Source organism: Oncorhynchus masou, chromosome 26 (genome assembly GCF_036934945.1).
Source record: "Oncorhynchus masou masou isolate Uvic2021 chromosome 26, UVic_Omas_1.1, whole genome shotgun sequence".
NCBI lineage: Eukaryota > Metazoa > Chordata > Actinopteri > Salmoniformes > Salmonidae > Oncorhynchus > Oncorhynchus masou.
In genome coordinates this window covers 5,324,454-5,346,606 of record NC_088237.1, presented here as the reverse complement: position 1 = coordinate 5,346,606, position 22,153 = coordinate 5,324,454, and the positions used below count along the sequence as shown (strand labels likewise).

General features: G+C 42.4%; 2 protein-coding genes across 3 annotated transcripts in view; one reads left to right on the top strand and one right to left on the bottom strand.

Annotated features, from left to right (window-relative positions):
• The window catches only part of acadvl (acyl-CoA dehydrogenase very long chain), a 39,707-nt gene extending 22,392 nt beyond the window's left edge, over positions 1-17,315 (top strand). Inside the window, exons 17-20 of the mRNA XM_064938183.1 lie at positions 107-179; positions 1,719-1,791; positions 12,229-12,304; positions 15,286-17,315. Coding sequence (XP_064794255.1) covers positions 107-179; positions 1,719-1,791; positions 12,229-12,304; positions 15,286-15,423 — 360 coding nt within the window. The 3' untranslated portion in view covers positions 15,424-17,315. The remainder of the gene's footprint in view (positions 1-106; positions 180-1,718; positions 1,792-12,228; positions 12,305-15,285) is intronic.
• A 1,283-nt stretch (positions 17,316-18,598) lies between these two features.
• The window catches only part of LOC135514677 (integrin alpha-X-like), a 69,769-nt gene continuing 66,214 nt past the window's right edge, over positions 18,599-22,153 (bottom strand). The window contains exon 30 of one of the 2 annotated variants that reach the window (XM_064938181.1): positions 18,599-21,921. In XM_064938181.1, coding sequence (XP_064794253.1) covers positions 21,784-21,921 — 138 coding nt within the window. In that variant the 3' untranslated portion in view covers positions 18,599-21,783. The remainder of the gene's footprint in view (positions 21,922-22,153) is intronic. The other variant, XM_064938182.1, reaches the window with a different exon arrangement.

Genomic DNA, 22,153 nt, shown 5'->3' with positions numbered 1-22,153 from the left:
AGATTCAAAGCTTGCATTGACCTCCGTGGCTGTATGTATCCATCCATGCCATAATGTCACCGTAAGTCTAAGACTCCCAGTTGATTGACGTCCGTATTTCTTCCAGGCTGTTAAAGCTATCGAGCACTTTGGAGTCACTGTTGAGGGTATGCTGCTCAAACACGGCAAGAACATCCTCCGTGAGTATTTATAATACACTGTCAACCTACCTAAGAAGAACTAAAGTTGTGAACCTGATTTTTAAGGATACCCAACTAGCACATTTGGATCCTTGAAAGTTGTGGGAACGTAGGTTTTTGTTTCCCCATTGGTTCTGGGAACGAAGCCATACATTTCCTGACACTAGTAAAACAAAATGTTTTTTAAAAGCTCTGAGAACGGAAGCGAACATTTTCGACTGTTCTGGGAACATACATTTTTTGGTTGCTGGGAGATTATGAGAACCAGAATGAAGGTAGCATGTCAAGTTCTTATTTTTTTATTTTACTGATACAAAGCTGTACATTTGTCTATTCATACAGACCCCATAACAAGTGAGAGGATCGAGAAAGGTTTTGTTGAAGCTCAAAATGGAATATGTTTTTAAATAATTCTTAGAACATTATTTGAGCGTTACTAATGTTTTCTTGTTTTTGTTATGGGAAGTTTTCTGAATGTTCTGAGAAGTTTGAGTTTAAAATGATCCATGAGGAAAACTGCAGAAAATGATGGTGGAAATTCTACCTTTTAACTAATAATGAGAATAGGCAAAATCGATAATCAATCAAGGTATTACTTTTATTAAAAAAGCTATTATAATGAGGAGGCTGGTCACACCACCCACGCAGGTGAAATGGACTGAGAGCCCCCTGTACAAAGAGTAGAGGAGCATTTATTTAGTCAAGCTACCCAATGCGTGTGTGTGTGGAGACAACTGGGTGAAAAGGTTGCCTCAGTCTGTCGCAACTGAGTGAGGACAATATGGCCAGAATGACAGGAAGTCACTCCAGACATACTACCTCGAACAGTAGCTCAACGGTTCCCCCAAGCTGGGCAAGCAATTGCCTTTGACTGTCGGCCCAGATGATGTATGGTCATACTGGTCACACACACAAACTATGAATCTTTCGCCCAGAAACAGGCTCCAAACCGAACACTAGCTCTATCACTGGTGTGCAGAATTTAACACTTTTAATTTAACACGGCTCTGTCTTCAGTTAAGCTAAGAGGAACCAGTTAGTTTCTGTCAGCTCTTGGCTGAGCGCCCAGATATCATGGTCATTCTACACACACAGAACAGTTAGAACAGGCTTCTTATTAATGCACACACACACTTCTCTATCTATCGAGTTATTTTCTTTGACAATCTCAAGCCCAATGCCTAGGCGTAAAGATGGATATTTCAGTACACAAGCATTTAGTAAGGTTTAACTTCAAAATGCCATCGCAAAACGTTATGCTGAAGTACTGAATTCCCACAGAAGAACATTTTTCTTAACATTTTCTGAATGCTCTGAGAACATTACTTTTTTAAATAGAGCCATGAGTAAACCTGTAGAAAACGTTATACTGCTAGCCGGGTTGTGGGAAGGTTGTATGTAAATTAATCATAGGACAACACGCTCTGACCAAGCTCTAAGAAACATATGGTTCTCAGAACGTTATGTGCTAGCTGGGTAGTGTTTAATGGCCAATATTATATGGTTGTATTGTAATGTTATTTCTCCTCTCCATTGCAGATGAGCAGTTTGTGCTGAAGAGAGTGGCAGACAGTGCCATTGACCTGTATGCTATGGTTGTTGTCCTGTCCAGGTAATACTGATCCTTACTAAACATGTTTTATTTGTAGAAATGCTGTATTAGAATCTGTATGTTGTCTGGTGGTGTTCTTCTGTATGGCATGTTCTTTTCTTTTGTGACCTCAACGCTGCTCTCTGGTCCACTCTTACCCAATGGGTCGTTCCACTTCAAAAAGCACAAGAAAGAGGATTTCCACACCCACCATCTCAGATTTCTCTAAAATAATTTGTTGTTAGAAACAAATGAGATTAGCATTCCTGCATCATTATTCTGTTGAAATTTAGTCGGATCTCTGAGAAATTTAACGGAAAATTTCACCCAAAATCCATATTTTATTATTTGTTTCATTAGTCCCAAAATGTTTTGCATGTCAGCCATCAAGATCTGCAGCATCACACCAGCTGAATTTCTGTATTTTGAAAGGTATAGATCTTTATTGCTGACATGCAAAACATTTTGGGACTACATCAACAATTGACTAATGAAACAAATACCAAAATATAGTTTTGGTGTGGAATTTTCCTTTAGGCTGTTTAAGTGCTTCCAAATTGGCCGTTTTTAATTTATAGGAATCATATATAATATTTGGTAAATATATAGTACCTAAACATCCGATTTGGACAGATTTTTCTAACAATGAGTTAGACGAGGAATCGCGCCACACCCCTGCCAATCCCACCCCAACAACGAGTATGTAGTATCAGTTCTCTGTGTCTGACATGTAGTAAGTATGGAGCTGTGGCTCAAGAGTATTGTTTCTTCATCCTATGTAATGTATTCTCAGTGAATTTATTTTTCTGTTCAGAGAAATTAGTCATCAAATTTTATTTGTCACATTTGCCGAATTTCAATGGGTGTAGACTTTACCATGAAATATTTGCTTATGAGCCCTTCCAAGCTATGCAGAGTAAAAATGAAATAAAAATAGTAACAAGGAATAAAATGCACAATAATGGAACTATATACAAGGAGTTCCAGATCAATGTGGAGCTATATATACAGGGAGCACCAGATCAATGTGGCGCTATATACAGGGAGCACCAGATCAATGTGGAGCTATATATACAGGGAGCACCAGATCAATGTGGAGCTATATATACAGGGAGCACCAGATCAATGTGGCGCTATATACAGGGAGCACCAGATCAATGTGGCGCTATATACAGGGAGCACCAGATCAATGTGGAGCTATATACACGGAGCACCAGATCAATGTGGAGCTATATACAGGGAGCACCAGATCAATGTGGAACTATATACAGGGAGCACCAGTACCAGATCAATGTGGTGCTATATTCAGGGAGCACCAGATCAATGTGGAGCTATATACAGGGAGCACCAGATCAATGTGGAGCTTATATACAGGGAGCACCAGATCAATGTGGAACTATATACAGGGAGCACCAGTACCAGATCAATATGGAGCTATATACAGGGAGCACCAGATCAATGTGGAGCTATATACAGGGAGCACCAGATCAATGTGGAGCTATATACAGGGAGCACCAGATCAATGTGGAGCTATATACAGGGAGCACCAGATCAATGTGGAACTATATACAGGGAGCACCAGTACCAGATCAATGTGGTGCTATATACAGGGAGCACCAGACCAATGTGTTGCTATATACAGGGAGTACCAGATCAATATGGAGCTATATACAGGGAGCACCAGATCAATGTGGAGCTATATACAGGGAGCACCAGATCAATGTGGAGCTATATACAGGGAGCACCAGATCAATGTGGAGCTATATACACGGAGCACCAGATCAATGTGGAGCTATATACACGGAGCACCAGATCAATGTGGAGCTATATACAGGGAGCACCAGATCAATGTGGAACTATATACAGGGAGCACCAGTACCAGATCAATGTGGTGCTATATTCAGGGAGCACCAGATCAATGTGGAGCTATATACAGGGAGCACCAGATCAATGTGGAGCTTATATACAGGGAGCACCAGATCAATGTGGAACTATATACAGGGAGCACCAGTACCAGATCAATATGGAGCTATATACAGGGAGCACCAGATCAATGTGGAGCTATATACAGGGAGCACCAGATCAATGTGGAGCTATATACAGGGAGCACCAGATCAATGTGGAGCTATATACAGGGAGCACCAGATCAATGTGGAACTATATACAGGGAGCACCAGTACCAGATCAATGTGGTGCTATATACAGGGAGCACCAGACCAATGTGTTGCTATATACAGGGAGTACCAGATCAATATGGAGCTATATACAGGGAGCACCAGATCAATGTGGAGCTATATACAGGGAGCACCAGATCAATGTGGAGCTATATACAGGGAGCACCAGATCAATGTGGAGCTATATACATTTACATTTACATTTAAGTCATTTAGCAGACGCTCTTATCCAGAGCGACTTACAAATTGGTGAATTCACCTTCTGACAGGGAGCACCAGTACCAGATCAATGTGGAGCTATATACAGGGAGTACCAGACCAATGTGGAGCTATATAGAGGGAGTACCAGACCAATGTGGAGCTATATAGAGGGAGTACCAGATCAATGTGCAGGGGTATGAGGTAATTAAGGTAGATATGTTCATGAGGGCAGGGTAAAGTAACTAGGCGTCATTGAAATGTAGGTTTATGTCCCATCCTACATGCTGATGTTATCAGATTCCGAACACCAAATGGTGCTATTCCTGCAATTTAGGTGAAAAAATTGGTTTTAACCCAGTAGTTAAAGATTCTAGTTTCATGTCAGGTCAAATAGCAGTTACCGAGCCATGCTTTCTACGAGAGCGGTCTTCTACCTCTCTACTGTTTTAAGAGAAAAATCCTGATGTTCACTGTAGCTGTATCGATGTGCTAGACCCAAAGCCAGCCAGCCAGGCAAAGACCCTTCCCGCCAGCTCTGAGCAGTCCACATGGTATATATATACATATAAATATGGGTTACGACGAGGACAAAGGATGTCTGACTGATATGCCAATAGAAGTGAGTCCTCGCAATAATGTCCCAACATCTAGTGGAAAGCCTCCCTAGAAGAGTGGAGGCTGTTATAGCAACAAATGGGGAACCATATATATTATATATTATATATATATATATATATTATAGATAGATATTTTTTAGATATAGATATTTTTTAGATATATATTTATTTTATATATATATATATATTTTATTTTCCAAAAACTGAACTTCAAAACACTCTCCTGCAACCCGTTTTACTGCCGATGCGGAGCCCCACCGGGCCTTCACGACTGGACTACCGACGTTATCTGCCCGAGGGAGTTATCCAACTGGCCCCTTCGTCGCAATGTTACCTGAACGGCCATCTGCGACCCGCTAATCGTTAGCTGTCTTATCGGCTGCTATCTGAATAGGTCTATCGGACAATTTTTCTTGGGTCACTATATTTATTTTGCCAATTGGATTGGTCCCCTCTACCACACGGAACCCCACTAATTTACCGACGGAAACGCACGAGGTCGCTAAAAACAGACCTCCATCCTATGTTAGCTTGCTACCGATGGCCCGGCTAGCTGTCTGAATCGCCGTTACCCCAACCAACCTCACTACTCACTGGACCCTTATGATCACTCGACTAAGCATGCCTCTCCTTAATGTCAATATGCCTTGTCCATTGCTGTTCTGGTTAATGTTTATTGGCTTATTTCACTGTAGAGCCTCTAGCCCTGCTCATTATACCTTATCCAACCTTTCAGTTCCACCACCCACACATGCAATGACATCACCTGGTTTCAATGATGTTTCTAGAGACAATATCTCATCACTCAATAACTAGGTGTACCTCCACTGTATTCACATCCTACCATAAATTTGTCTGTACATTATACCTTGAAGCTATTTTATCGCCCCCAGAAACCTCCTTTTACTCTCCATTCTAGACGACCAATTCTCATAGCTTTTAGCTGAACCCTCATCCTACTCCTCCTCTGTTCCTCTGGCGATGTAAAGGTGAATCCAGGCCCTGCAGTACCTAGCTCCACTCCTATTCTCCAGGTGCTCTCTTTTGATGACTTCTGTAACTGTAATAGCCTTGGTTTCAATCATGTCAACATTAGAAGCCTCCTCCCGAAGTTTGTTTTATTCTCTGCTTTAGCACACTCTGCCAACCCGGATGTTCTAGCCGTGTCTGAATCCTGGCTTAGGGAGACCACCAAAAATTCAGACATTTTCATTCCTAACTACAACATTTTCAAACAAGATAGAATGGCCAAAGGGGGCGGTGTTGCAATCTACTGCAGAGATTTGTCCTACTATCCAGGTCTGTACCCAAACAATTTGAACTTCTACTTTTAAAAAGCCACCTCTAAAAATGTCTCTCACCGTTGCCACATGCTATAGACCACCCTCTGCCCCCAGCTGTGCTATGGATGCCATATGTGAACTGATTGCCCCCCATCTATCTTCAGAGCTCGTGCTGCTAGGCGACCTAAACTGGAACATGCTTAACACCCCAGCCATCCTACAATCTAAGCTTGATGCCCTCAATCTCACACTAATTATCAACGAACCTACCAGGTACCACCCCAAAGCTGTAAACACGGGCACCCTCATAGATATCATCCTAACCAACTTGCCCTCTAAATACACCTCTGCTGTTTTCAACCAAGATCTCAGCGATCACTGCCTCATTGCCTGCTGCCGTAATGGGTTAGCGGTCAAACGACCTCAACTCATCACTGTCAAATGCTCCCTTAAACACTTCAGCGAGCAGGCCTTTCTAATCGACCTGGCCGGGGTATCCTGGAATGATAATGATCTCATCCCATCAGTAGAGGAGGCCTGTTTTTTTTTTTTTTTTTTTTTTTTTTAAGCCTTCCTAACCATCTTAAATAAGCATGTCCCATTCAAGAAATTTAGAACCAGGAACAGATATGGTTCTTGGTTCTCTCCAGACCTGACTGCCCTTAACCAACACAGACATCATATGGCGTTGTGCATTAGCATCGAACAGCCCCTGTGATATGCAACTTTTCAGGGAAGCTAGAAAACAATATACACAGGCAGTTAGAAAAGCCAAGGCTAGCTTTTTCAAGCTGAAATTTGCTTCTTGCAACACAAACTCAAAGTTCTGGGACACTGTAAAGTCCATGGAGAATAAGAACACCTCCTCCCAGCTGCCCACTGCACTGAAGATAGGAAACACTGTCACCACTGATAAATCCACTATAATTGAGAATTTTATTAAGCATTTTTCTACAGCTGGCCATGCTTTCCACCCGGCTACCCCTACCGCGGTCAACAGCACTGTACCCCCCCCCCCCACAGCAACTCGCCCAAGCCTTCCCCATTTATCCTTCTCCCAAATCCAGTCAGCTGATGTTCTGAAAGTTCTGCAAATTCTGGATCCCTACAAATCAGCCGGGCTAGACAATCTGGACCCTTCTAAAATGATCTGCCGAAATTTTTGCCACCCCTATTACTAGCCTGTTCAACCCCACTTTCGTGTCGTCTGAGATTCCCAAAGATTGGAAAGCAGCTGCGGTCATCCCCCTCTTCAAAGGGGACACACACTCTTGACCCAAACTGCTACAGACCTATATCTATCCTACCATGCCTTTCTAAGGTCTTCGAAAGCCAAGTCAACAAACAGATTACCGACCATTTCGAATCCCACCATACCTTCTCCGGGTGCACCTCAGCCACACTCAAGGTCCTAAACAATATCTTAACCGCCATCGATAAGAGACAATACTGTGCGGCCGTATTCATTGACCTGGCCAGGGCTTTCGACTCTGTCAATCACCACATCCTCATCGGCAGACTCGACAGCCTTGGTTTCTCAAATGATTGCCCTGCCTGGTTCACCAACCACTTCTCTGATAGAGTTCAGTGTGTCAAATCAGAGGGTCTGTTGTCCAGCAGTCTCTATGGGGGTGCTACAGGGTTAAATTCTTGGACCGACTCTTCTCTGTATACATCAATGATGTCGCTCTTGCTGCTGGTGATTCTCTGATCCACCTCTACGCAGACGACACCATTCGGGTATACTTCTGGCCCTTCCTTGGACACTGTTAACAACCCTCCAGGCGAGCTTCAATGCCATACATTCTCCTTCCTTGGCCTCCAATTGCTTTTGAATACAAGTAAAACTAAATGCATACTCTTCAACCGATCGCTGCCTGCATCTACCCGCCTGTCCAACATCACTACTCTGGACGTCTCTGACTTAGAATATGTGGACAACTACAAATACCTAGGTGTCTGAGTCGAAGGAGAGTTTAGTCTAACATCTCCAATCCAAAGTTAAATCTAGAATTGGCTTCCTATTTCGCAACAACGTATCCTTCACTCATGCTGCAAAACATACCCTTGTAAAACTGACCATCCTACCGATCCTCGACTTCGGCGACGTCATTTACAAAATAGCCTCCAATACCCTACTCAATAAATTGGATACAGTCTATCACAGTGCCATCCATTTTGTCAGCAAAGCCCCATATACTACCCACACTGTGACCCGTACTGTCACGGTTTCGACCCATACTTTAACGGCTGGCCCTCGCTTCATACTCGTCGCCAAACCCACTGGCTCCATGTCATCTACAAGACCCTGCTAGGTAAAGTCCCCCCTTATCTCAGCTTGCTGGTCACCATAGCATCACCCACCTGTAGCATGCGCTCCAGCAGGTAGATCTCTCTGGTCACCTCCAAAACCAATTCTTCCTTTGGCCACCTCTCCTTCTAGTTCTCTGCTGCCAATGACTGGAACGAACTACAAAAATCTCAAACTGGAAACGCTTATCTCCTTCACTAGCTTTAGGCACCAGCTGTCAGAGCAGCTCACAGATTACTGCACCTGTACATAGCCCATCTATAATTTAGCCCAAACAACTACCTCTTTCCCTACTGTATTTATTTTGCTCCTTTGCACCCCATTATTTATATCTCTACTTTGCACATTCTTCCACTGCAAATCAACCATTCCAGTGTTTTACTTGCCTTATTGTATTTACTTCGCCACCATGGCCTTTTTTGCCTTTACCTCCCATATCTCACCTCACTTGCTCACATTGTGTATAGACTTATTTTTCTACTGTATTATTGACTGTATGTTTGTTTTACTCAATGTGTAACTCTTTGTTGTTGTATGTTTTGAACTGCTTTGCTTTATCTTGGCCAGGTTGCAATTGTAAATGAGAACTTGTTCTCAACTTGCCAACCTGGTTAAATAAAGGTGAAAATGTTGAAAAATATTCAGCCACGAGCATTATTGAGGTCGGGCACTGATGTTGGGCGATTAGGCCTGGCTAATCGCCCAGTCAGTGTTCCAATACATTCCAAAGGTGTTTGATTGGGTTGAGGTCAACACTATGTAGGCCTGTCAAGTTCTTCCATGCCGATCTCGACAAACCAAATGTTCATGCTGAAACAGGAAAGAGCCTTCTCCAAACTGTTGCCACAAAGTTAGAAGCACAGAAAGGTCTAGAATGTCATTAATTGTATTATGGAGCGTTAAGATTTCCCTTCACTGTAATTAAGGGGCCAAGCCCAAACCATGAGGAACAGCCCCAGACCGTTATTCATCCACCAAACTTTACAGTTGGCACTATGTATTGGGGCAGGTTGCGTTCTCCTGGCATCCGCCAAACCCAGATTCGCACTGCCAGATGGTGAAGCATGATTCATGACTCCAGAGAACGTGTTTCCGCTGCTCCAGAGTCCAATGGCGGCGAGCTTTACACCACTCCAGTCTACACTTGTCATTGCGCATGGTGATCTTAGTCTTGTGTGCGGCTGCTCGGCCATGGAAACCTATTTCATGAAGCTCCTGGATGGCTGTGCGAACAGTTCTTGTGCTGACGTTGCTTCCAGAGGAAGTTTTGAACTCTGTAGTGAGTATTGCAACCAAGGACAGAATATTATGTAGACAATTTTTACGAGCTACATGCTTCATCACTCAGCGGTCCGTTCTGTGAGCTTTTGTGGCCTACCACTTCACGGTCGAGCCGTTGTTGCTCCTTGACATTTCCACTTCACAATAACAGCACTTACAGTTGGCAGGGAACAGCTCTAGCAGGGCAGAAATTTGAGGAACTGACTTGTTGGAAAGGTGGCATCCTATGATGGTGCCACGTTGAAAGTCAATGAACTCTTCGGTAAGGGTTTACTACTGCCATTGTTTGTCTATGAAGAGTGCATGGCTGTTTGCTTGATTTTATACACCTGTCAGCAACGGGTTTGGCTGAAATGGCTGAATCCACTAATTTGAAGGGGTGTCAAATTACTTTTGTATATACAGTGCATTCGGAGTATTCAGACCCCTTGACTTTTTCCACATTTTGTTACATTACAGCCTTGTTCAACAATTTCTTAAATTATTTTTGTCACTCATCAATCTACATACAATACCCCACGATGACAAATCAAAAATAGGATTTTAGACATTTTTGCACATTTTTATGTAAAAAAACTCTTTCTTTACTCTACTTTCTTGAAGCACCTTTGGCATCAATTACAGCCTCAAGTCTTCTTGGATATGACGCTACATGCTTGGCACTGTATTTGGGGAATTTCTCCCATTCTCTGCATATCCTTGCAAGCTCTGTCAGGTTGGATGGGGAGCTTCACTGCACAGCTATTTTCATGTCTCTCCAGAGATGTTTGAGTCTCTGCTCTGGCTGAGCCACTCAAAGACATTCACAGAGACTTGTCCTGAAGCCACTCCTGCATTGTCTTGGCTGTGTGCTTAGGGTCGTTGTTCTTTTGGAAGGTGAACCTTTGCCTCAGTCTGAGGGCCTGAATGTTCCGGAGCAGGGTTTCATTAAGTATCTCACTGTACTTTGTTCCGTTCATCTTTCCCTTGATCCTGACTAGTCTCCTAGTCCCTGCCGCTGAAAAACATCCCCACAGCATGATGCTGCCACCATGCTTCACTGTAGAGATGGTGCCAGGCTTCTTCCATATGTGACCCTTGGCATTCAGGCCAAAGAGTACAATCTTGGTTTCCTCAAACCAGAGACTTGTTTCTATAGTCAGTCTTGAGGTGCCTTAGCAGGCGGTCATGTGCTTGATTGATAGTGCTGCAGATATGGTTGTCCTTATGGAAGGGTCTCCAATCTCCACAGAGGACCTCTAGAGCGCTGTTAGAGTGACCATTTGTTTCTTGGTCACCTCCTTGACCAATGCCCTTCTCCCCCGATTTCTCAGTTTGGTGCCAGCTCTAGGAAGAATCTTGGTGGTTCCAGACTTTTTCCATTTAAGAATGATGGAGGCCACTGTGTTCTTGGGGACCTTCATTGCTGCAGAAACGCTTTGGTACCCTTCCGAGGCAAAATCCTGTCGTGGAGCTCAACGGACATTCCTTCGAACCACATGGCTTGGTTTTCGCTCTGACATGCACTGTCAACTGTGGGACCTTTTTTATCTAGACTAGTGTATGCCTTACCAAATCATGTCCAATCAATTGAATTTACCATGGGTGGACTTTCAATGATGATCAATGAAACCATGATGCACCGGAGCTCAAAGGGTCTGAGTACTTATGTAAATAGGCATTTCTCAAAAAAACTGTTTTCGCTTTGTCATTATGGGATATTGTGTGTAGATGAGTTAAAAAAATATAGATATTTTTTTACTCCTTTTAGATTAAGGCTGTAATGTAACAAAATGTGGAAAAGGTGAAGGGGTTTGAATACTTTTTGAATGCGCTGCATAGTGTATGACGGCGACCCATGCTTTGGTTTTGTTGGAAACTATTTCAAATTATAGCTTTTCAGCTTTTGTGGTACAAATCCACTGCGAGTCAATGGTATATATATTAGTATTGTTACGATTCGTGTTCAAATCCTCCTAAAGTATCAAAATTATGCTACTTAGATTTGTATATGAAGCGGGAAATGCTAATATAAATCATTGACTTGTATTGGATTTGTGCCACAAGTGCTAAAATGTTAGCATTTGAAACAGTGGCCAGGAATACATCATCAAAGCTTGGGTTGCTGTCATACCTTGTCCATAGACGAAGGAAACCAATATGTTGTTTTGTATTTTGAGTAAACTATCCCGTTAACATTGAGGGGGGAACAGAACCATCTAGACGTTAGAACCTGGTAATATCAGGATGTAGGATAGGAATTAAACCTAAACTTCAATGACAGATTTCTCTGAACAGGATAAAAAACAAACATAAAATTCCCCGAGAATGCTTTACTTAGGATGACTTAACAATACATTATATGAATCCTATAAATTAAAATGGGCAATTTGGATTGAATCAATTAGCTTAGATTCTCAGAAATGTTGTTACAGGAATGCTAATCTTATCTGTTTCTAACTACAGAAACTATTTCAGAACAATATGAGATGGTGGGTTTGGAACGACCCCAGTAGAAATATAGGTTGACATTTGTGTAACATGCTATATTCTGTGAAAAAGATGAAAGCATGAATTGGAATGATATCTCCCTCTCTCGTTCTCTCTTTCAGGGCTTCCCGCTCTCTGAGCCAGGGTCATGCCTCTGCCCAGCATGAGAAGATCCTGTGTGAAACCTGGTGTATCGAGGCAAGTGTCTCTCTCTCACTCACGCACAGCTCTGGAAAAAATTAAGAGACCACTGCAAAATGATCCATTTCTCTAGTTTTACTATTTATAGTGTTTGGGTAAAATGAAATGTTTTGTTTTATTCTATAAACTACTGACAACATTTCTCCCAAATTCCAAATAGAAATATTGTCATTTAGAGCATTTATTTGCAGAAAATGACAACTGGTCAAAATAACAAAAAAGATGCAGTGTTGTCAGACCTCGAATAATGCAAAGAAAATCATTTAATATTCATTTTTAAACAATACAATACTAATGTTTTAACTTAGGAAGAGTTCAGAAATCAATATTTGGTGGCATAACCCTGATTTTCAATCACAGCTTTCATGTGTCTTGGCAAGCTCTACACCAGTCTTTCACATTGATGTTGGGTGACTTTAGGCCACAAAAATTCAAGCAGCTCGGCCTGTGACCATCCATCTTCCTCTTGATCATATTCCAGAGGTTTTCAATGGGCTTCAGGTCTTGAGATTGGGCTCGCCATGACATGGTCTTGATCTGGTGGTCCTCCATCCACACCATGATTGACCTGGCTGTGTGGCATGGAGCATTGTCCTGTTGGAAAAACCAATCCTCAGAGTTGGGGAACATTGGCAGAGCAGAAGGAAGCAAAGATAAATCTGCCCAATTCCAGCCTTGCTGAAGCACCCCCAGATCATCATCGATCCTCCACCAAATGTCACATTGAGTGCGAAACCTGGAGAGGCCTACAAGCCAGAGTGTCTCGCTCCAACTGCAAAATTTGGTGGAGGAGCGTTGAAGAGGACATGAGTGCCTAGTTTGAGAAACATACGCCTCATAAGTCCTCAACTGGCAGCTTCATTAAATAGTACCGGCAAAACACGTACCAGTCTCGACGTCAACAGTGAAGAGGCGACTCCGGGATGCTGGCCTTCTAGGCAGAGTTGCAAAGAAAAAGCCATTTCTCAGACTGGCCAATAAAAAGAAAAGATTAAGATGGGCAAAACAACAGACACTGGACAGAGGAACTCTGCCTAGAAGGCCAGCATCCCGGAGTCGCCTCTTCACTGTTGACGTTGAGACTGGTGTTTTGTGGGTACTGTTTAATGAAACTGCCAATTGAGGACTTGAGGCATCTGTTTCTCAAACTAGACAGTCTAATGTACTTGTCCTCTTGCTCAGTTGTACTTGTCCTCTTGCTCAGGGCCTCCCACTCCTATTCTGGTTAGAACCAGTTTAAGCTGTTCTGTGAAGGGAGTAGCACACAGCGTTGTTCGAGATCTTCAGTTTCTTGGCAATTTCTCACATGGAATAGCCTTCATTTTTCAGAACAAGAATAGACTGAGTTTCAAAAAATTATTTGTTTTTGGCCATTTTGAGCTTGTAATCGAACCCACAAATGCTGATGCTCCAGATACTCAACTAGTTTAAAGAAGGCCAGTTTTATTGCTTCTTAAATTAGAACAACAGTTTTCAGCTGTGCTAACATAATTGCAAAAGGGTTTTCTAATGACCAATTAGCATTTTAAAATGATAAACTTGGATTAGCTAACACAATGTGCCATTGGAACACAGGAGTGATGGTTGCTGATAATGTGTGCCTATGTAGATATTCCATAAAAAATCAGCTGCATAAATTGGTCATCAAATTTGATCTGATCATCTAGGTCACAACAGTAGACACGCAGTGACTATTAACACACAAATTATTGTATTTTTCTTGTCTATATTGAATACATAATTTAAACATTCACAGTTTAGGTTGGAAAAAGTATGTGGACCCCTAGGATAATGACTTCTCCAAAAGCTAATTGGAGTCCGGAGTCAGCTAACCTGTAGTCCAGTCAATGAGACGAGATTGGGGATGTTGGTTAGAGCTGCCTTGCCATATTAAAAAAAACTCACACAATTTGAGTTTGCTATTCACAAGAAGCATTGCCTGATGTGAGCCATACATTGAACAAAAGAGATCTCAGAAGACCTAAGATTAAGAATTGTTGACTGGAAAGGGTTACAAAGTATCTCTAAAAGCCTTGATGTTCATCAGTCCACAGAAAGACAAATTGTCTATAAATGGAAAGTTCAGCACTGTTGCTACTCTCCCTAGGGAGTGGCCGTCCTGCAAAGATGACTGCAAGAGCACAACGCAGAACGCTCAATGAGATTAAGAAGAATCCTAGTGTCAGCTAAAGACTTACAGAAATCTCTGGAACATGCTATTGACGAGTCTACGATACGTAAAACACAAAAACAAGAATAGTGTTCATGGGAAGACACCACAGAAGAAGCCACTGCTGTCCAAAAATAACATTTGCTTGCATGTCTGAAGTTTGCAAAAGTGCACCTGGATGTTCCACAGCGCAACTGGCAAAATATTCTGTGGACAGATTAAACTACAGTTGAGTTGTTTGGAAAGAACACAACACTATGTGTTGAGAAAAAAAGGCACAGCACACCAAAATTAAAACATCCCAACTGTAAAGTATGGTGGAGGGAGCATCATGGTTTGGGGCTGCCTCAGGGCCTGGACAGCCTGTTATCATCGACGGAAAAATGAATTCCCAAGTTTAATCAAGACAACTGGCCGACCTGGTTAGATAAAGAAAATATTATCAATTTGTTTTAACCTTTTATTTAACTAGGCAAGTCAGTTAAGATCAAATTCTTGTTTTCAGTGAAGGCCTACTGGGGAACAATGGGTTCCCGGTTGGCCTATTTATTGCCACCATTGGCCTATGGTAACTGCCTTGTTCATGGGCAGAACAACATATTTTTACCTCGTCAGCTCGGGGATTCGATCTTGCAACCTTTTGTTTACTAGTCCTACGCTCTAACCACTAGGCTACTTGCCGCCCCTATGACCAATGTATGCGGAAATCAGGTATTTCCAAAGGGTTCACACATTTTTTCTTGACACTATATTGTGTGTGCACACTGTACATACACAAGTCTCATCTCTGCCCCCTCTCCTCCACCAGGCCTATGACAGGATCATGAAGAACGTCAAGGACCTGAAGTCGAGTTCCACCACCCAGGTCTTTAAGAACATGAAGGCCATATCTGCTGCCGTAGTGGAGAATGGAGGCATCGTCGCTCCTCACCCTCTGGGTTTCTAAACCAACTCATAGAACATTTATAACACTGACAGAAACATACTACTCCCTGAGAGAGAGGTCCTTTTCACACTACTGAATCAATCCAAGCTGTACTGTACTGGCTGAAACCACGCTAGAAAGGAAAATGTGTAACCAAAATCTGAGCCAGTACGGTTTGGGTTGGCACGATAATGGGAAAAGGGTGGGAATGGGCTCTGTGAGAATCTCCACTGCATACTTCTCATGTCCTCGCCTCTTTCTCAAAACCCATTGGAGGAGAAGGTCAGAGCAGGTAACTTTGGATTTCTTGAAGGAGGCGAGGAGAGAGGATGCAAGTAGTATGCAATTGAGATTCTCCCATTGTCTCAGACCCACTGCAGAAAAAAAACGTAATTCTTCAATCCTCAACGTCACAATGCATCACAAGCCAAGCGGATCAACTACATGGTTCTGACTGTTGATTTACTGAATGTAAAGTCTGTTTTACTTTTACTATATTTATGGCCTTTTTAAATAATATGTTCTGTAGTCTTTATCTGTCCAGGATCTCATTTGGAACTAAGCATATGTGCATGGTGGTATTTTATCAAATGACTAAGATGTGGGGAGAGACCAAGTTACTTTGAAGGTTTTTGTTTGAAGTTGAGATTTGGTTCTGGGTTGCTGAGACTGTTTGGGACAATTCTGAGGAAGGACAGTTTGAGGAAGTATAGTGACATCAGCCTTGTATCTGGGATCTTTGAATGCATCATTTTGTGTTCATTGTGACTAAATTCTCTCTACCTGTTAATAACCTGATATGTACAGAGTTGTGTGTGCTGCACTCACAAATGGCCTCCATCTGAAATGGCATGCAAGGGAAAATAGGGTGCCATTTCAGTCACCCATGGTCTCTACCCTACTAGTTATTTGTTGTATGTTCTAATGTCCTTTGACAGTTGACCTTTAATATTGTGGTCAGGTGTCACATTCCGTGCAATCAACCCTCTGCCCTTCTGTTTTCAAATCAAATTTTATTTGTCACATACACATGGTTAGCAGATGTTAATGAGAGTGTAGTGAAATGCTTCTGCTTCTAGTTCTGACCATGCAGTAATATCTAACAAGTAATCTAAAATTTCACACACAAGTGTAAAGGAATGAAGAAGAATATCTACATATAAATATATGGATGAGTGATGGCCGAACGGCATAGACAAGATACAGTATATACATATGAGATGAGTAATGTAGGGTATGAAAACCTTTTTAAAGTGGCATTTTTTTTAAGTGACTAATTTAAAAAAAAAATGGATGTAATGTATCACTAAAGTGGTTAGAGATTGATCAGTATGCTGGCAGCAGCCACTCAATGTTAGCGGTGGCTGTTTAACAGTCTGATGGCCTTGAGATAGAAGCTCTCGGTCCCAGCTTTGATACACCTGTACTGACCTCGCCTTCTGGATGAACAGGCAGTGGCTCGGGTGGTTGTTGTCCTTGATGATCTTTTTTTTTCACCACTTCACTCGTTTGTGCACGGTGATCATTTGTTCCCTACTGTTTTATGTATTCTACATTTGTCTTCATATGGAAAGGATTATACTCAGAGTTTGAGTGCGTGTAACTCACGGTTTTACGTAAATATTTTTGGGGCCTGCCTGTTTGTGAAAGTCTATTTTGACAAGCCTGCAGGAATAGTGGTGCAGCACACAAACTCAACCACCAACAAACAACTCTAGTGCCTGATATTCCAATTGCCTTTGCCAGGGGTTGCAGGTCTATTTCTAAAATTAATTTAATGGTCGCACCGGTATGTCGTGTTGCTGAATATGTACCGTAATCAATAGAGATTGGCTTGTGGCTACTTCTTCAATCATGTTAATGTCGAAATGAATGTAGCATTGATGATAATAAAGGAAGAACTTGTTTGGTCATATCGTTTTATATTTTCATTACATCCTGTAAGATAAACCTTAGGACTTCTAACAAAGAAATGGATGAAAGGAATTGTACAGTATATGAAAGACATTGTATCATAAAAAGTATAACTTAATATTGTCCACAAAAGGAATGCCTCTGCTTCAGTTCTGTGAAGCTCGCTACTCTGACGGCTGTGGCTCTTCACAAAGGATTTCAGATAGACCTCGTTAATCACAGATAAGCACCTGAGGAGAAAGTTACACCAGAGGGGTTCAGCAGGTTTGCGTTCTGATTCTCTACCCTTCTCCAGCACGTGTTCACTCCCCTCATGCATTGGATTTGGTCAAGCATGGCTGGAGGCAGTGGCAATTTTAGCATGTAAATGTTGGTGGGGCAAACTAAAACGTTTTTTTATATTTGAATACATGCCAGCAAAGCCACTCCATAATACATTAATTGCACTATAACGGTGAGAAACGGTGCCCACAAACTTTTAGGGCCTACATACAGCTGTCCCAACAGCATAGCTTTCTTTCCAGCACCATGGAGTGAATCCTTACCACTGCTACACCTGGCTATCAGCGGAGTCTTGTCTGGCAGCAAAACAGTTTATACAGCCCCATATACTGCATTTAAAAAAAACATAGCTGATATGGCTGACTTGCTTAAACAAATGTGGTTTCTACTGACAATTGAGCCGTACAAACTATTGCATTTAGGGAACCTTATTTCGTTTAAGACATTCTTGAGCGAGCTAGTACGGATGTCGTCATAACTATTTGTTCAGCACTTTTGAAATGTATAGTGACAGAATTCATGGGATGTTCTTGCAGTATTCTCTCAGTACACCAAGTCAGAACCTTAGGACAAATAAAGGGGGCATATAAACAGAGAATGAAAGTTCTCACAATATTCTATGATTACATTTCTCTAAACATGTTATAGGCTACATGTGCACCATCAAGTCAGAACAGTAGTTAAGTTATGAGGAATATTACAATTTATTGGACTCACCTTCTGCTGTGCTCCCTTGAGCAGAAAGGTGGTGCGGCGCGGCAGTCCTCGTGGGCTCTAGAAAAATCTCAACTTGGAATTCCGCGTTGGATGATTATTATCAAAATTATTTTCCCAGTCGGAGCTAGTAGATTTTGCGGTGACGTATTTTTTCCATGAGTGACAGAACACTAAGCCAATCACAGCGCAACTAGAGAACTTTACGCTCCATATTTTCCGCTGGCTGCCCCACCACCACAGAAAGCATTGAGCTAAGCTGAAATAAAGCAAAAAAGAGACCATGTTTGTATGCAGCTTTATTAAGTCAATATTATTTTTATTTGACATTGTTTGCAAACTGATCTGTGACACATATGAATGCCAAAATAACATGCAAAACAGGCAAAAAAAACAGGTTTCCACCATATTCTTCATACCAATCCATTCCTTTTAAGTATAAGTGCACACTTCGGGAGAGAATCATAATGACAGAGGTATCAGAAAGGCTAAGGTGGCTGGGTGGGTCAGCCGGGAATACAGCTAAAGCAGTGGAGGCTCCACAGAAGAGGAAGGGGAGGACCATCCTCCTCAGTGAATTTGATAAAATATTTTTAAAAATTTATCCTTTAGATAAAACTATATTAAATATAACCATGTCACCAAATAATTGATTAAAACACTATTTTGCAAAGAAGGTCTACAGTAACCAGAACAGCACTCTATAGGGTAGAACCATGGTGTAGCCGGAGGACAGCTAGCTTCCGTCTTACTCTGGGTACATTGACTTCAATACAAAACCTAAGAGGCTCATGGTTCTCAACCCCTTCCAGTAATTATGAAAACTTCCGGAGGACGTCCAGCAGCCTGCCAAAGCTCTTGCAGCATGAACTGACATGTTATCCACCCAATCAAAGGATCCGATAATTAATATAGTACTGAAAGCATAAGCTACAGCTAGCTAGCACTGCAGTGCATAAAATGTGGTGAGTAGTTGACTCAGAGAGAGAAAGACAATAGTTCACCAGATTTTAACAAATGTATATCTTCCAAAATGAAGGAGAAGCAAAAGAGAAAGAGAGAGATTTCCCACCAAAAATGCACTTTCGGGCCTCCCAGGTGGCGCAGTGGTGAAGGGCGCTGTACTGCAGCGCCAGCTGTGCCACCAGAGACTCTGGGTTCGCGCCCAGGCTCTGTCGTAACCGGCCGTGACCGGGAGGTCCGTGGGGCGACACACAATTGGCCTAGCGTTGCCCGGTTTAGGGAGGGTTTGGCCGGTCTCATCGCGCACCAGCGACTCCTGGGGCCGGCTGGGTGCAGTGCGCGCTATAACCAAGGTTGCCAAGTGCACGTGTTTCCTCCGACACATTGGTGCGGCTGGCTTCCGGGTTGGATGGCGCTGTGTTAAGAAGCAGTGCGGCTTGGTTGAGTTGTGTATCGGAGGACGCATGACTTTCAACCTTTGTCTCTCCCGAGCCTGTACGGGAGTTGTAGCGATGAGACAAGATAGTAGCTACTAAACAATTCGATGCCACAAAATTGGGGAGAAAAAGGGATAGAAAATAAATAAATTAAATTCACTTTCAGTTTCACTTACTTAGCCAGCAAATGCAGCTAGCTAGTTTAGCCTACTGAAACACCCTGCTCAAACAGAGGGATGCTATGTTAGCCAGAGCCTCTACAGGATCGCCCCCCGTGCCAGTTGAGCTAACATGCGCTAATGTGATTAGCATGACATTGTAAGTAACAAGAACCTTTCCCAGGACATAGACATGTTTTATATGGGTAGAAAGCTTAAATTCCTGTTAATCTAACGGCACTGTCCAATTTACAATAGCTGTTACAGTGAAATAATACCATGCTATTGTTTGAGGAGGGTGCACAGTTATGAACTTGAAAATCTATCAATAAACCAATTAGGCACATTTGGGCAGACTTGATACAACATTTTGAACAGTAATGCAATGGTCCATTGGATCAGTCTAAAACTTTGCACATACACTGCTGCCATTTAGTGGCCAAAATCTAAATTGTGCCTAGAGTTCTAAGTCATGTAATGGCCCTTCTCTTGCGTTTCAAAGATGATAAAAAACATATATTTTTAAACACGTTTTTTTTTCTTTGTGTTATCTTTTAGCAGATATAATGTGTTATATTCTCCTACATTAATTTCACATTTCCACAAATTTCAAAGTGTTTCCTTTCAAATGGTATCAAGAATATGCATATCCTTGCTTCAGGTTCTGAGCTACAGGCAGTTCGATTTGAGTATGTCATTTTAGGCGAAAATTGGCTATGACTTTCCAACACAACACCTGAACTCTTCCAAGTCAAGGTAAGCTTATGGTATTACTAATTTATTGCCACCAAGGCCCACCGGTATAACGGCTTATGGCCTCCCGAGTGGCGCAGCGGTCTAAGGCACTGCATTACAGTGCTAGAGGCATCACTACAGACCCAGGTTCAATCCCGGGCTGTATCGGGAGTATTGGCCGTGATTGGGAGTCCCATAGGGCGGCACACAATTGGCCCAGCACCGTTTGGGTTAGGGGAGGAGTTGGCCGGGGGGGCTTTACAAGTATTATTATTATCATTGAAAATAAGAATTTGTTCTTTAGTGACTTGCCTAGTTAAATAAAAGGTTTGATTTTTTTAAATGACTGACTGCACACTAACATTACTGCATGATTGTAGCGGGTTTATTAACATGTTAGTTCTATTAGCTATAGGCTGTGTGTAGCGGTTTGGCTTGGAAAGCTATTTTCACCTGGCCACATACAGCTGATGTGCATTGGAGTCCACAAGTGAAGGGAAGAGGTGAGAGGAGAAGAGTGCATGGATGCGAGAAGGATTAAATATATCCCATTTAGCAGACGCTTTTGTCCAAAGCGACTTACAAGTCGGCTGGGGCCACTACTTTTTTTACATATGGGTGGTCCCAGCGGGAATCGAACCCACGACGCTTGGCGTTGCAAGCGCCATGCTCTACCGACTGAGCCACACAGGACCCAGGATTACAACGTGACTGCTATGAAAGTGAACTGTGTATACGCGTGATTCATTCCGCGATTCTGTTGAAATACGTTTCTTAAACGGAACAAAACGGGGATAAAAATACTTGAATTTGTCCATTAGAAACTTTTGTTTGCAAATGTTGGACTAATGTCTACACCTTGTATCAGCTAGATGAAGGCAAGAGTGTGTAAGGTGTCACTGATGGCCATGTGTCACAGTCTGTCACTTCAAATGTGTCTCTTGACCTGTGTGCACCTACGTTGTAAGCTTTCATTCATAGGCTAGGTTGTAGAACCCTCATGATGTGTACAGGGAATATTCTAGTATCATGTAGTAGCCTAAACCTATCCAATGTTACATTGAACTGGGTGAATGGAATATGAAAAACAGTCATCCAATATGCTGTAATAGAAATAAGGCCATGCGCATGAAAATAATCTTCCTCCCTCAACTTAAACGGCACTGACCGCCACTGGGCTACAGGGTGTTCTCCTCCAGTGAGCTAATATCAGCGGTCAGACCATGGTCATCATCAGGGGCTGTAGTCCGACCAGGAGCAGCTGGACTATAATCAACACCACCAGAGGCAATTCTTCTGCTCTTGAAAAAACCCTTCTGAGAAAAAAGCAATAGTCTTTAGTCAATAAATATTTATATGGTTGTATGATGTATACATAATGTTGTTCGTACAGACATCATTGGGAGGGGAATAGGGTGTCACCTCCCACTCCCTCCTCCCCACTCCAGAACCACTGAACCAGACAGGGTTAGGATTGTGGTTGCGGTTGGGGTTGAACTGGAATGCGGGCATGAGGCTAGGGTTATGTTAGGATTTAGGGTTAGAGGA